This window comes from Sander lucioperca, chromosome 8 (genome assembly GCF_008315115.2).
Source record: "Sander lucioperca isolate FBNREF2018 chromosome 8, SLUC_FBN_1.2, whole genome shotgun sequence".
NCBI lineage: Eukaryota > Metazoa > Chordata > Actinopteri > Perciformes > Percidae > Sander > Sander lucioperca.
In genome coordinates, this window is record NC_050180.1 from 18,454,785 (window position 1) to 18,468,642 (window position 13,858).

A 13,858-nucleotide genomic window follows, 5' to 3' on the forward strand; every position below is an offset into this window, starting at 1 on the left:
TTTTCATAGCATTTTGCCATTGCTTCCTGCAGAGTTTGATGTAAACTAGGCATTTCAATTTTGGAAATAAACAATTAATGATGAAATAAACAATTATGGTACAAGACACTCTTTATTTTTAAAGATGTTTGTTGTGCATTAAGACAGCTTAAGACTTGAAAGGGGGAATGACACGCAGCAACTGAGCCTCTGCGCATGGGGTGCACAGTCAACCAGGTGAGCCTTCAGGCGCCCCATACCTATTTCTTCTTTGTGTTATGTATTCTATGTTTTTGTTCCATTTTGTTTTTATGTATTGTGTTAGTTTCCCTATATAGAAATATGCAACAACCCACACACACACACACACACACACACACACACACACACACACAGTAAATAGTAATAGTCACTTCTGCAGCTGATGACTGATGTGTTTGTGGTGGCTGTACATCGAATGTTCCTTTCACGCTGTTCTTCACCAGCAACTGCCCGAGGGTCATATGCCAAATGTCAAGCCATATGTTACATGTGCAAATGTGTGTGAGTGTGTATGTGTCCGTGAAGTGGCCCCTCACGGTGTAAATCTGTACATACTGTGAATAGCGTGCAGCAAATCAACACATTTGTAAGTTTGGAAAATGCAGTTCTCCTGCAAGAATTTAAATGGAGTTTATTTTCTTTCTCTTGTCGAGAAGTAAGAGGAGAGCAACAGAATTTACTTGGGTCAGCACTTGGCTCATGGATGGTTTGTCTTCTCATTTTGCTGTTGCATCACTTGACTCCCACATAGCCTTTTGTCAGACGTCAGACACCTGTTCGTTTTCAGTTTTATGAAGAAACGTCAGGCAGAAGGGTCATCAGGGTCCAATGATTCATCACTCTGCATCACAGCATCATCAGAAGGGAGCCAGTGCATCATCAGTGTGCTTTGTCATCAGTTAGTTGAAGAGGATGAGACGTATTTAAAAGTGGGTTGTCTGCTCCTGTATCATCCATAGTTTTAGTTTTTTATCTTCATTATACAATCTGGTTATTAAGCTGCTATCAAATGATTATATTAGAAATAAAACAACATTTTGGAATACATAACAAAGTGTGTGTTGCACCCAGTCTGTTTGCACCAAACTTATTACTAGTAGTCATTGTTACTAATGATTACCAGTAATATTGACAGGTTATTATTTTAGATACAGCATCACTGTTATAGATGTACTGAAGACTGAACTCACATTTTTTAGATGGATCATCTGATTCAAAGATTCAAAGGTTTGATGCTCATTGAGTACGTGCAGTGAAATGCAGATTTGCTTAAGGCTAGCTGAGAGTGTAATAAAACATAATAATTACAATAAGACAAATAATAATCAGAATATATACTATGTGGAGGATATAAATTCAAAGATTTAAACTCTAAACACATATATAAATATATATAAGTTCTAAAAGAGTTATAAATATATCCAACTTATGATTAAAAAATTTTTAAACAACAGACAGTTTAGGCAGTGAATTTTATTTCAATAAATAGCCACATAAATAAACCTTTTTCTTTCATGAACTAACATTGTCTCTCCTTCTCTTTTACTTCCTCCCATGACACACACACGCACATGCACACACACACACAGAAAAAGAAAATGAAATTGAAATACTTCTTATTCTTACAAAGTTTATAAAAAATGGGTAATCCTATAGATTTGCATCGAGTCTTAGTGTTTCAATCGTTTTGTGACGTTTTTTCATCATGAGAAACAAAGAAAAATCTGAATAAAGTGCAATTCTTTGTCTGCTGACACAGCGAGTTCAAAGTCCAGATTCAGAAGAGAGAGAGAGAGATGTCAGAGAAGATATTAAAAGGACCAGTAACGGAGCCAGCCATATTTCTTTCTTCGTTATAGCGACCAGAGATGGTCAGCATACTGATCGGGGGTTTGTTCAAAGGCACAAGTGTTGGTATTAAGTGCAATCAACCACAAATTGCTTACAGTAATAGAAATATCAACACTACATGTTTCCAACGCACAACTGGGTTTGGAAAAACACTGCTCTTCTACAAGTTGTTTCACAGATATGAGAGGACTAACTAAGCTTACATTACACATCTCTTGCAGATTTCGAATACATCATCTGAACTTCACAGCACAAATAAATCAGCTTGTTGCAGATCAGTTCTACTTATTTGCCACTTATGGACAACTGAAGAAAGATTAACTTCCAGCACAACATGGTATTGCTAGGTTCTGATTTTTTTCTTTTCTTTTTCTTTTCTAGAAAAGTACAAAAATGAATACCACCATGGTCCTGACAGTAAAAGCTAGAGATATTAACAACACGTGTAGCATCAGGATTTGGTGACAGCCGGAGTTTTCTCACAGCAAAAAGCTAAGGAGATCATGTGAAATATTCCTACTAACCACCATGCTACATTTTGAGACAGCATTCAAAGTGAAAAGTCAGTAGTGTATCTGTGATAGATCACCCATCTCTTGTGCTATTCGCTCTTTGGTAAACCCAAATTCTTCCGTTCAGTTAAAGAACTACAAGCATACTGTGTGAAGGTACAGCACTTTGAAATGCCTTGAGTCTTTCCTCTTTTCGTCTACAGTATCAGGTTATGTTACATAATTAGTACCTGTTCTAGTCAGCTAGCACAGCAAACAGACAAATTAAAGGTAATAACACAAAAACCTCAGGCAAATGTACAGTTTGACCATCCTAAATAGAGCCACATCCTTATTTTTTAGAGGTTTCCAAATGTGTGTTCCTGTGGAGGTAGTAAAAGCATCTACAAGAAGGTGCTTATAAAACAAAGGGAATATGGATCGATGTATCCACATATGCAAGGTGCTACCAAGCTGACCGATGTACCTTTTGTGCTTTACTCAATCAGCGAGACACCACCTTCCTTCAGTTTTGGCTGATGGGGATGTAGCAGTCTTTTTTGCACCTCGAGGTAAAAGCAGCATTTGCGTAGCTATAATAATCTTGCCAAACAAAACAATAATAATCACAGTTTCAATACAAATCAACTCCTTCAGTGAAGCTTAGGGCACTATACTGCATGTTCATTGCACTGCTACAGAGAGATGTCTCTTCAGAAAGGCAAACAAAGTGGGAAAAATGAAAAAAAGAAAGAAATTTGGTCTTCTGTCCAGTCAAGTGAAAAACATTGAGAACAGGAAATGACACAAAACGTTTTTAAAAAAAGAATGAGGAAGAGGGAGCCTTCCTGTATTAGATCATTTCGACACCATTAAAACATTTGAGACATAATGGTATCGGCTAGCGTCAGCTCTCATTTCATTGAAAGTGAGTCCATCAGGGAGCTGAATGAAAGTCTTTCAGTCTATTATTGCTTCTCTGGCTGTCCAATACGAGTTTATCGCCTTGTCCAGAGTTTGGTTATTGCTTAGTCTTTAGCTTATATGATATCACAAGTATACACATGTATAGACACATTCTCACATGTGTACCCCATGTTGTTAAATACATAAAGTGTACATTTGTCACTTGCATTTGTTTTTTGTTCTTTCTCCTCACTTCTGCTCTCTTTTCTTCTCAGCTCAAAATCAAGTGAAGATTTTTTTCCAACACAAAGAGAACAATCGCTTGTCTCGATAGCTGATGTTTTACTTTACCATCACACAGCTACTGAGCTGCTGCTGTGCAGCCAGACCCAAATCCTGCATGTCAGGGTCTGTGCTGAAGGCCAAGCCCATGCTCCACACCGCTGGTTGGGATATGATGGGTAGGGTGCCTTTATTTCGCAAACTGGGGCTGCTGTTGGAAGCCGATGTAGGGGTGAGGGTGGGTTTGTGGGCTAATGTGCAGACGAGCCTCGAGAAGGTAAGCAGCGGAGGCCACAGGGGACAGAGAAGAAGAGTTGCAGGATGAGGAACAGTCAGAGGAGGAAGTCTCGATAGTTTGTCTCCAGGGGCTGTGCTGTAGACCAACTGAAGCTTGCTGAGGAGGCAGGGTGGAGGGGGCAGGGGTGTCAAACATGGAAGAAGAAGCAAACACTGTAGTAGGCGGAGGAGAGGGTGACTGCGGCTGGGCCAGAAAGAGCAGGGGATTCTGGGCAGGTCCTGTCTGAGTGGCTTGGACCTGAGGCTGGGGTTGGTGCTGGATCTGTAGCATTCTGGAAAACAGACAGAAGATCAGACTCTCTATTTACATGAGGGGTTTTCAAAGTACAGCATGAGACCGTGGGCCACCCCCTCAGACAAAATCAAGACAACATTGTGCTTCGTGTAATCATTTTCATGTGTCTCACCTTTGCTGGTGCAGCACCTCCTCCAGCATGCTGCGGTGCTCAGAGAGAGCTGGACCCAGTGACCCTCGGCTGCCGCGGTTCCAAGAGGGTGGAACAACAACCTGCCTCGTCAGACCCTTGATCTTATTTAATCCCAGAAGCCCTTTAGTCCGTGTGTTTTTCCTCAGCTGCTGGCGGAAAGCTTTGAGGCCTGTGGAAAGTCATGGGAAAGTGTTACACAATACTCCTTTGATCTGCTAATGTGACACATAATTTAAAAAACTGATATAAATCTTTAAAAAAGACTGGATAAATGACATTTGAATGATTGTGCTCCTGTACCTTGTGTGAGGGAGGTGTCAGAGGCTCTGCGACCCTCCTGGAAGCTAGCAGAAGGTAGGCTGCCCTGAGCCTGGGGCAGGAGGTGGGAGGAGAAGGTTTGGGGAGCTCCAGCAGGCAGCAGAGTTCCACTTTCAGAGGCCAGAAGTGTTGACATCTCACCTATAGCAGCCTGCAGAGTGGGTGCTGGACTGGATGAGGACTTCAGACAGCTGTCAGAGGAGGCACCATCTGAGGGACTGACCACAATACCTACAGAAACAAAACAGGTAAGAAATTAGACTCTGTATATGTGATATGTGGATTGACTTATCCTATTGTTGTACACTTGTATAACATACTAACATGGAGGGTTGCACTGGTGGAAACGGGCCGACACCTCAGCCAGAGTGTGTCTGCGGGACGTGGTGGTGTGAGTGAACAGAGGCCCGAGAGTTTGTGTTGCCTCCTCTACCTCCAGGTCTCTGGGTCGTACCTCTTCGCTGATGCTTGTCTCCAGCAGGCTGGTGGGTGAAATGGAGCGGTTCCAGAGAAGTCTGTTAAGGCTGGCTTCCACTGGAAACACAACACGCTAAAACAGAAAGTGTTGGACTGTTAGCCACTGATTAATTGTAGAGATGCAGAGTTGCCTTTGGTCTATCAATAGACAAGGGTGGAGGGTGAAGTATCTTAACCTCTGAGCTGCTGAATGCTGTCAAGTTGTGTAATCATTTACCTGGAATAGTCCACCTTGGTCATACTCCATCTCTGGGTACACTGGAGGAGTGCTTTTGGCTGGCATTGAAAAAGCTGTAGTTCTAAAACTGTTGGTGGATTCCATGATCACCTAGAAGCAAAACAGAAAGCAAATAGCATTTTAGACTTCAAGCATAACAAATCAGGACTAGCTACAACTTTAAGCTCAACACATCCAGCTGGAGTGCTCACCTCTGGGCCGGTGGAGTCGGAGATGCTTCTGGGTCTTTGACTCCAGGTCCCACACTGGCGGCTCAGCTGCTGGGTGCGATGCTCTCTCACTCTCTCCAGCAGCAGGTAGTAGATAGCAGAGAAGTGATTGTAGCTGCTACTCTGCAGAGACTGAGGAAAAGGACAGATGGTAGATTAGTGGTGTTGCCGCTTTGTTTACCATCTCTTCCTCTCCTTACAGCTTCCTTTAGCTCTTTCCCTCTATCTTCTTTGAATGAAAGCCAGGCATAACTATGTTTTCGGTCTTGCTGCCCCTGTTAAGTACAATCTCTTTGGAGCGAGAATTGGGACATACGTCTTATGAAACTGTTCACAAAGTCATTAAACACCAAACCAAAACTGTTTTGTGTTCAGTCACCTCGATAGTCTTCTGGCGGTCGATTCCCAGTGTGTTCATGATGCCCAGCACTGGTTCGCTGTAGTCCCCCAGGTTGGAGTTGTACTCTGTCAGGGAATGGCTAAGGGTCTGGTGGGCAGCTGTTGGGTCTGCCAGCATCCAGCGATGCTGCTTGATCTGGGCCATGTTGATCCTCCTGGCTGGGTCCACCACCAGCATCTTACGGATCAGGTTTTCACAGTCTAGAGAGGACAAAAACGAGGAATGAGTCTTGGATTCTGAGCATTTTGGATTTGGACAGAATTGGTAATTAGCCATTAGTCATTTTTATGATTGTTTTGCCAATTATACCTTGAGACATAAAGAAAGGGATTCTGAATCTTCCCTCTGTGACTCTCTGTCTGAGTGTAGGAAGGCTGGGTCCATCAAATGGGAGAGAGCCGCAGACAAGAACATAAAGCACCACACCAAGGCTCTGTGAATAAAATAGCAAAAAGGAGAATATTAGCATAAGAAGAAAACAAATGCTTGATTGAATAATTCGGTCTATATTTCCCTTCTATTAGCTCACCCAGATGTCCAGCTGAGGCCCTTCATACTCTTTCCCTTCAAACACTTCCGGGGCAGCATAAGGCGGGCTGCCACACCATGTAGACAGAGGCTCCCCTGCATTGTAAAAGTTTCCAAATCCAAAGTCTGTAAGACACAGGAAGAGGAAGGAAGAGATACATTTTGTTATTCAAACTTGTTTGTTTTCTCTACATTCCAGCATGAGGAGCTCAGGGCGCTGGAAGGCAGATGTGTTGCCTTTCATTGCCATGGTATCAGTAAACAGTATATGGCAGACCTACCAGCCAGTTTGATGTTCATATTGGCATCCAGCAACAGATTCTCGGTTTTTAGGTCACGGTGAACGATGTGGTGTCGGTGGCAGTAGTCCACGGCTGTAAGAATCTGCCAAAACTTCTTTCGTGCCTCATCTTCACTCATACGGCCATTTGAGGTCAGATGGTCTGGGGGGAGAGTGGATATTTTAGTTCAGACCATATTGGAGACAGAAATGTTGTGATGTATCATGATCAACAGATTTAGCCTCCTTTTTAAAAGTAAAACACTGTAAAGCTCAACTCACCAAACATTTCTCCGTTCTTTGCATACTCTGTCACAATGTACAGCATGTCTTTGGTTTCCATGACCTAAGAGAAAAAGAAGAAGAAAAACAAACCAAATGGGTCATTGGCAGCTGATAATGACGAAGAACAGAAAACCCATTCCAAGTCGTTTCAGTTCAGCCCGCTCCAGGCATCTCTTGGCTTGAGACATTTTCTAACCACAAAAATCCCTATCTGATTCTTCTCCATCTACTTCAAAACACCAACACACTGGCTTTTCATGAAATGTAGCATAACTCAGATGCAATTATATCCTGTTTTAAAACCCATTTATACCACAAACCCAGAAGGGAAATTCATATAATTCAAACATAGACAAACTACTGTCAAATGGTTGGAAATGTTCTCCCTGAGGCGGACACTAGTTCGCAACGGATACTAGTGTTGAATTTCAAGCTCCCCCTATCTCTTTATTTCTAGTAAACAGAGACAGATTCACACAGGCTGTTCACATCTGTCTCATCTAGTGTATCAAAAACACCATATGTGCAATCATTGCACTATGTAGGCCGGAAAGACGCACATTCCCAATCCTTTCCTGGAGCTCATAGAAAGCTTCCATTTCCCAGGAGAGCCCTCGGGGTCGGGGCAGTTTAGCAGAAAGGTTGCACAACAAAGCAATTTTATTCAGAGGACAAAGCCATGTCTTAGAAATGCTGCTGGCCAACTTTGATTAAATGTCACTAAATTCCACTGAATGGTGGAGTTTAAATCTTTTCAGCCACCAGTCCCTTTAGAAAACCATGAGAAGAATGATTCAATACACAGACGCTTCCAAGCGGAGAGTAGTCTTTATCTGTGAGATAGGGCAGCTCTCTGGGGCTCTGTCACCTTGAGGTGCAGTTGACGTCACAGCTCTGAAGAACAGGCACGGCACAACAAGGACCCTCAAACCAACCCAGAAGGAAGATTAACCCCTTAACATCCATATTTTCTATTTTATTTGCCATGAAGTAGCTTTAAGGTTGTAGAAGCTGCATGAAATTTACACTGAGTGAAATATTCAAATCCAAGACTCCATGTTTTTATGGCTGCACCTCTCAATCACATGGACATATTCTAGATGTATTGTGCAGCATGTTATACACATTTCTCATAACTCAGCCTGATATATTTGATATCGTTGGAAACTTTGGGATCTCCACTAAAATTTTAAATGCATTTATGTGTGTTTGAGATCAGCACAGTTTGTACTGACAGCCCCACCGGTGTGAGTGCGAGGTTTAAGAGGATAAGAGGAATGTGTGATTGATACAGAATAAAGAGAGGCTGAGCCTAAGAGAAAGGCAGAGGCTTCAATGATCCTTGACTAGAGAAGAAAAATAACATTTTACTCTCATCAGACCGGTGAGAGAATGAAAGCAGCAGCTGATTTATTAGGCCAGAGGTCTCAGACTGCCTCCTACCATCACCATGTACCAACCACCTGACTAGCATCACCTCAGACCACCCAAGGGCACAGGAAGAAAGGATGCATCACATGCAGGATGCAGACAGAGGTCATCCATGTTAGAGCTTTGAGCTGTGATAGCACCTTTATCAGGGGCTGGGTGATAATAAACCAATCTTATCCAATTTCTCTTTATCGATATATCTTTATCGTTATATTGTTAGACAGTTAATGTCTAATTGAACAAGATGAAACCAAAAGCTATCACAATGCAAGAACCTAATTCTACCTAAACACACATGTTTGACATTTGACTAAGTGCGATAAACATTTGTTATTATTTAACATTATTGTTATTATTATCACTAAATTCCTGCAGCTGTTTGTACAAACAAGGCTGTAACCCCCATTAGAAATAACAGTAATATGCATTATCAATATCCATATATATTCATTCCTTTGTCAATTAATCATTTGGTCTATAAAATGTCAAAAAAGTGTATGTATGTGTGTCTATCATAATTACCTTAAGCCCAGGGTGATGTCTTTAAATTACTTGTTTTGTCTGAATTACTGTCCTATAGACAATGATATTTAGTTCACTATCCCATAAGACAAAGAAAAAACGCAAACTTTCACAACTGAGAAGCTGAAGGGAATTTCTTTGGTGTTTTCACATGAAAAAATGTGATGCAATTAAATGATTCATTAATTGTACTGTCTATAGTAATAATAATTTAATTGACTAAATGTTTCGGCTCTACATCATGGGAAATACTGTTGAAGTTTCCAAGGAAAATGTCATTCTCTTATTTTGATTGAGAGATGATTTCACAGTATGTGTGTTTGTTTGTTTGCGTGGGTGTGCGTGTTTCTTGCCAGACATGTGCCACAACGCTCGCAAGGCCAGCTGTGAAGATTCTTTTCACTAAGTCTATTAGCAGCTTTGTGCAGTGCCTTCACATGACGTACAGACACATACTGTAGCACTTGGCATTAAGAAATGTTAATTGGTATTAACATTCAGACCTGTGGACGCACCTCCTGACTGTTCTCTGACAAATCTCTGCAATCACTTCTACACTAACGGAAAACATCTTGCATTGTTCCCAGCAACTGACCTGCACCCATGCTTATTCTCACTCTCTCTCTCTCTCTCTCTCTCTCTCTCTCTCTCTCTCTCTCTCTCTCTCCCTCTCTCTCTCTCTCTCTGTCTCTCTCTCTCTCTATCTATCTGTCTCTCTCTCTTATTCTCTCTCTCTCTCTCTCTCTCTCTCTCTCTCTCTCTCTCTCTCTCTCTATCTAACACACACATGCAGAAACAAAGGGGAGGTCAAAAGGGATTGCACTAATGCTGTTGTGCGGTACTTATGATTGAATGTGCTCTGAGAGTCAGCAGCTCACCACAAGCTGGTACAAACCACTTAGATAACAAATGCCCTTTATTTTTGCCACACATAATGGCACCACTGCATCCACATATCAACAGTAGCGAGGCACAATGCTCTGCTCAACAACGTTGCTACTGAGAGAAATACAGGTGTCCCCATTTTGCAGAGCTTTCTACACCATTGCATATTTTACTCCGAGATTCATGCTTGCATTCAGACAGTCACAGAACCAGGCTTCACAGTTGAGGATATAAGACAGGTTGATTAACACACCTCTGCTGCCCACACACACCATTCTGCACACATACAAACACATGCATGAAACAACACTGCAGAGAGAGGAGAGATAACACACACCTGGTAGAGTTTGATGATATGAGGGTGGTTTAGCAGCTTCATAATCTGCACCTCTCTGTAAATCTTCTCCAGGTTGGAGGGGTTCAGTCTGGTCTTGTCAATGATCTTAATAGCCACCTGAAAAACAAAGAAAATGCAAATTGAAGAAATTTAAATTTGAAAAGATGTCTATGTCCGTGTATCTTTAGAAATCTGCTAATTTAGTCACACAATTTGGAGGAGAGCTGCTGACCTGTGTTTTGGTGACTTTATGTCTGGCCAGTTTCACCACTGCAAAGTTTCCCTTCCCCAGAGTGCAGATGATCTCGTAGAAGCCGACCTGCAGAGGCCTTCCCTGGGCAGGGCTGGACTGAACAGAGCTGTTCTCTGCCATGATCACCATGGTGCATTAACAGTCTGGAGATACAGCGTTGCAATAGTTTAAGGCTAGTACCTGCAGAGACAAAGACAGCTGTATATTTCATTGCTTTTATTTTACTGTATATTAACATATACATTTTTACATTACATTAGGCAGGTGTTTTTGTCCTAATCAACTTAAAATAAGTGTATGTACATTATATATGAGGCTTTATCTACATATAGGCCTATATCTATGGCGCAGGAGTTCAGAGGGACAAAGTATGAGCTTAGCCTGGAGTGTGTGAGGTGCTATCAAAATGTCATATGGTCAAAAGAAAACTATTTTAAATGTACAAATATTCCAGTTCCTAATAAGGCATAACAACTGATAGAGTATATATTTCTTAATGTTAATCCTTTAAACGTTAAACATTTTTTACTGTTAAATAGAAAGTAAAAGAGATGAGAAATCGGCTTGACTAAAAACGAAAGTAGCTTTGGCTTGTGTAAGAAAATTGCATAGATGAAGCAATGAAAATGTATAGAAAAGGAAGTATGAGGTAAGTGAGTCCAATGGAGAGCGGAGTCTTACCTTAATAAGTAGACACAAACCACTTTCTCACAGTTCAGAAGGCTCTCAGAAGAAACATAAACCATCCCACAACCAGAGCGAAGAAACAACAATAGAGAGGAAAAACTGTAGTGAAAACGCACGGAGCAACCTTTTCTTCCCGTCTTCAATTTGAGTTTATACAACAAGTCTTTCGGCCCGGGACTCGGCCGGTGTGTGTAATTGTGACTGTGCGCTCCGCCGGAATGCAGAGCAGAGGGCTTCGGCACTCACAGGGGGGAACTCCTCCTCCTACTTCTCCTCCTCCCTCCCTCCCTCCGCCACCATAACAAATTGATACCCACCTTATTAACGTCACACCCGCGTCAGAGCTCCGAGCTGGGTGCAAGGCAAGGCCGGGCCCGAGCGCAAGGCACGGGTTGCCGGGCAACCGCGCGGCTCGGGCGCACGGTGACGTGAGTGCTGATGGAGGGGTTGCTTGGAGATGGGGACGGTGACGTCAGTTGTAGAGATGTGTCACCACGTGATGTTTCCCTCTGCCGGGCTGTTGCTCGCGGGCTGCCTCGCTCTTCCACAGCCCGACTGCGCGCGTGGCTCCAGCAGAAACAGAAACAGGAAGCAACTGGTGATCGTCAGTTAGGCTGTTTCTGGTTTCTATTGAGTAAACCACATTTTATCCACATGTTTGTATTATTTGTCATATGTTTTATTTAATCTGTTGTATTCCATTCTACTGTATGTAGGCCTATTCTAGTGTATTCTATTTTGCTCTCTTTTATTTTATTCTATTCTATGTGAAAAATAATCTAAGCTAAAATATACTCAAATAGGCCTATATATATATATCCATCCACATATTTGTATTATTTGTCATATGGTTTATTTAATCTGTTGTATTCCATTTTATTGTACATTGAGTTGTAGGCTATTGTATTCTGTTTTAATTTGATTTAGTTTCATTATTCTGTATGTACTATTTAGTATCTATCTATCTACAACTTAAACAATAACTGATAAATTCGAGTGAAACTCAAGTTCATGTAGTCAAATAAATTACGGATTTGGCCTTTAATTGTAGGCCTACTTTATCTAGACTACTTGTACGTTGTAAAAATATTTATTTTATTAAAACGTGGAAAGGTCATTTGCTGGTATACTGCCTGGCTCATTTAATTTAATTTAAAAACGGAAAGTGCAAGAAAATCTCTACTCACTCTGCACAAAGCAGGTGGGAACGAAAAGAGGGAGGCAACACCTAAACACACAGAGGGAGAGTTTTGAGGCAGAACAGAACAGACAAAAGACAGGCAGACAAAAAGGGAGGGGTGTGTGTTACCAAAGAATGAGGAAAAGAGTTTAATAAGAACCTCCTTTCCTGAGAAAGAAGGAGACAGTTTCGAAACAGACAACGTGCGCACACACACAACATCTATTTAAATCCTCACATTACTGTATTCCAACCTATAAGTGCATATTTGCTATATTTTATGAATTCACAGTTAAGGATGCAGTGCAGAGTTTGGGTGCAAGAGATTAGGTGACTTTCTCTTTCAATAAACTGACTACAATAACCAGGATCTGCATCTAAATTGTACGCAAACCATCAAAATACACAGTCAGATATCTAAACACCTGTCCTTGTTATTCATGCATCCAGTGGCTCCATGCTGCTGATTTTCTGTAATGGCAAGGGTGCTGTGTGTTTCTTCTCCCAGACTGAGCAGCAGCTTAATAAGCTTTTTAGGGATTTTCTTGCCAATCAGGATAAAGAGAAAGACAGTCCATGTCATTAGTAGCCTACATCAAAGAACACAGGTGATGTCCATGGGTGTTGAAGTTCAGGTTAAAATGGTTAAATGGGTTAAATGGGCCTGTGTTTCTGCTGTGGGTTGGGGGGGGATCCAGCTAAAATCCAAGATTTATGAATTGAAACTGATATGTGAAAGAGCAAAGCAGGCTGCCCCTAATTAGTACAGTAAGCAATATACAGGATATCCAGTGACAAAGTTACACAAAGATGTCATTTCACAGCGTGCATTGAATATAAGTATGTGCAAATATCAACCTCAGTAGAGAGATAGATCATACCCTCCCACAGTCTGCAGTCTGCATGCAAAATGTCTCAACTGAAAGGTCACGCAATATTTTGATACACATTTAAAACCACACAGCCCACTCTGCTTCTCTTCTCATTGTTTTTCTGATTAAATGTCTCTAACCAGTGCCATTTGAATATCTGTCTCACCAAAGCAGACACAGTATTTAACCAGATTGTCGGAGCATGATGAGAAACTTGTTTTACAAAAAAGTGACATAGCATGAGTTTACGTATCTAAGAGTATCCTGACCCTGTATTTATGAAACTGCTAAAAGATAATTTTTGCACATGTAAAGTGAGACTATGTAACTCTTGCTTAACACTGGCCACTGTGGCCACAAGTCGTAAATTACATCCAGCGAGTGTTTTATTGCTAACTTTTCATTTGCAAGAGGAAGAATGTTATTTTGTCTTTCAAAAGTTACATAATCTCACTTTAAGTGGAACGCAAAAGTTAAAATCCTACCTGCAAACTTAAGAATGAAACCTCTTTATCTTACAAATTACCAATTAAAAATGATCTTGAATTAAAGAGAGCTCCAGAGGTCTCTTAAAGTGAGTATATGTAACTTTTAAATGTTTCTGAAACTGTGTAATTTTCCATCTGATGATCATAAATTACCTCTAACAGCAAACTAGACTAACAGTGAAAAGAACGCTA

General features: G+C 41.3%; 1 protein-coding gene across 1 annotated transcript; it reads right to left on the reverse strand.

Annotated features, from left to right (window-relative positions):
- Positions 1-1,479: 1,479 nt before the first annotated feature.
- Positions 1,480-11,406, reverse strand: sik1 (salt-inducible kinase 1). Its single transcript, XM_031295082.2, is given in 15 exon segments — positions 1,480-3,759; positions 3,761-4,120; positions 4,256-4,445; positions 4,577-4,825; positions 4,919-5,144; positions 5,289-5,399; positions 5,501-5,650; positions 5,898-6,118; positions 6,228-6,351; positions 6,448-6,572; positions 6,728-6,889; positions 7,009-7,072; positions 10,187-10,303; positions 10,419-10,619; positions 11,121-11,406. Coding segments are annotated over 14 exon segments (2,397 nt in total). The 5' UTR covers positions 10,569-10,619; positions 11,121-11,406; the 3' UTR covers positions 1,480-3,611.
- Between the last annotated feature and the right edge of the window lie 2,452 nt (positions 11,407-13,858).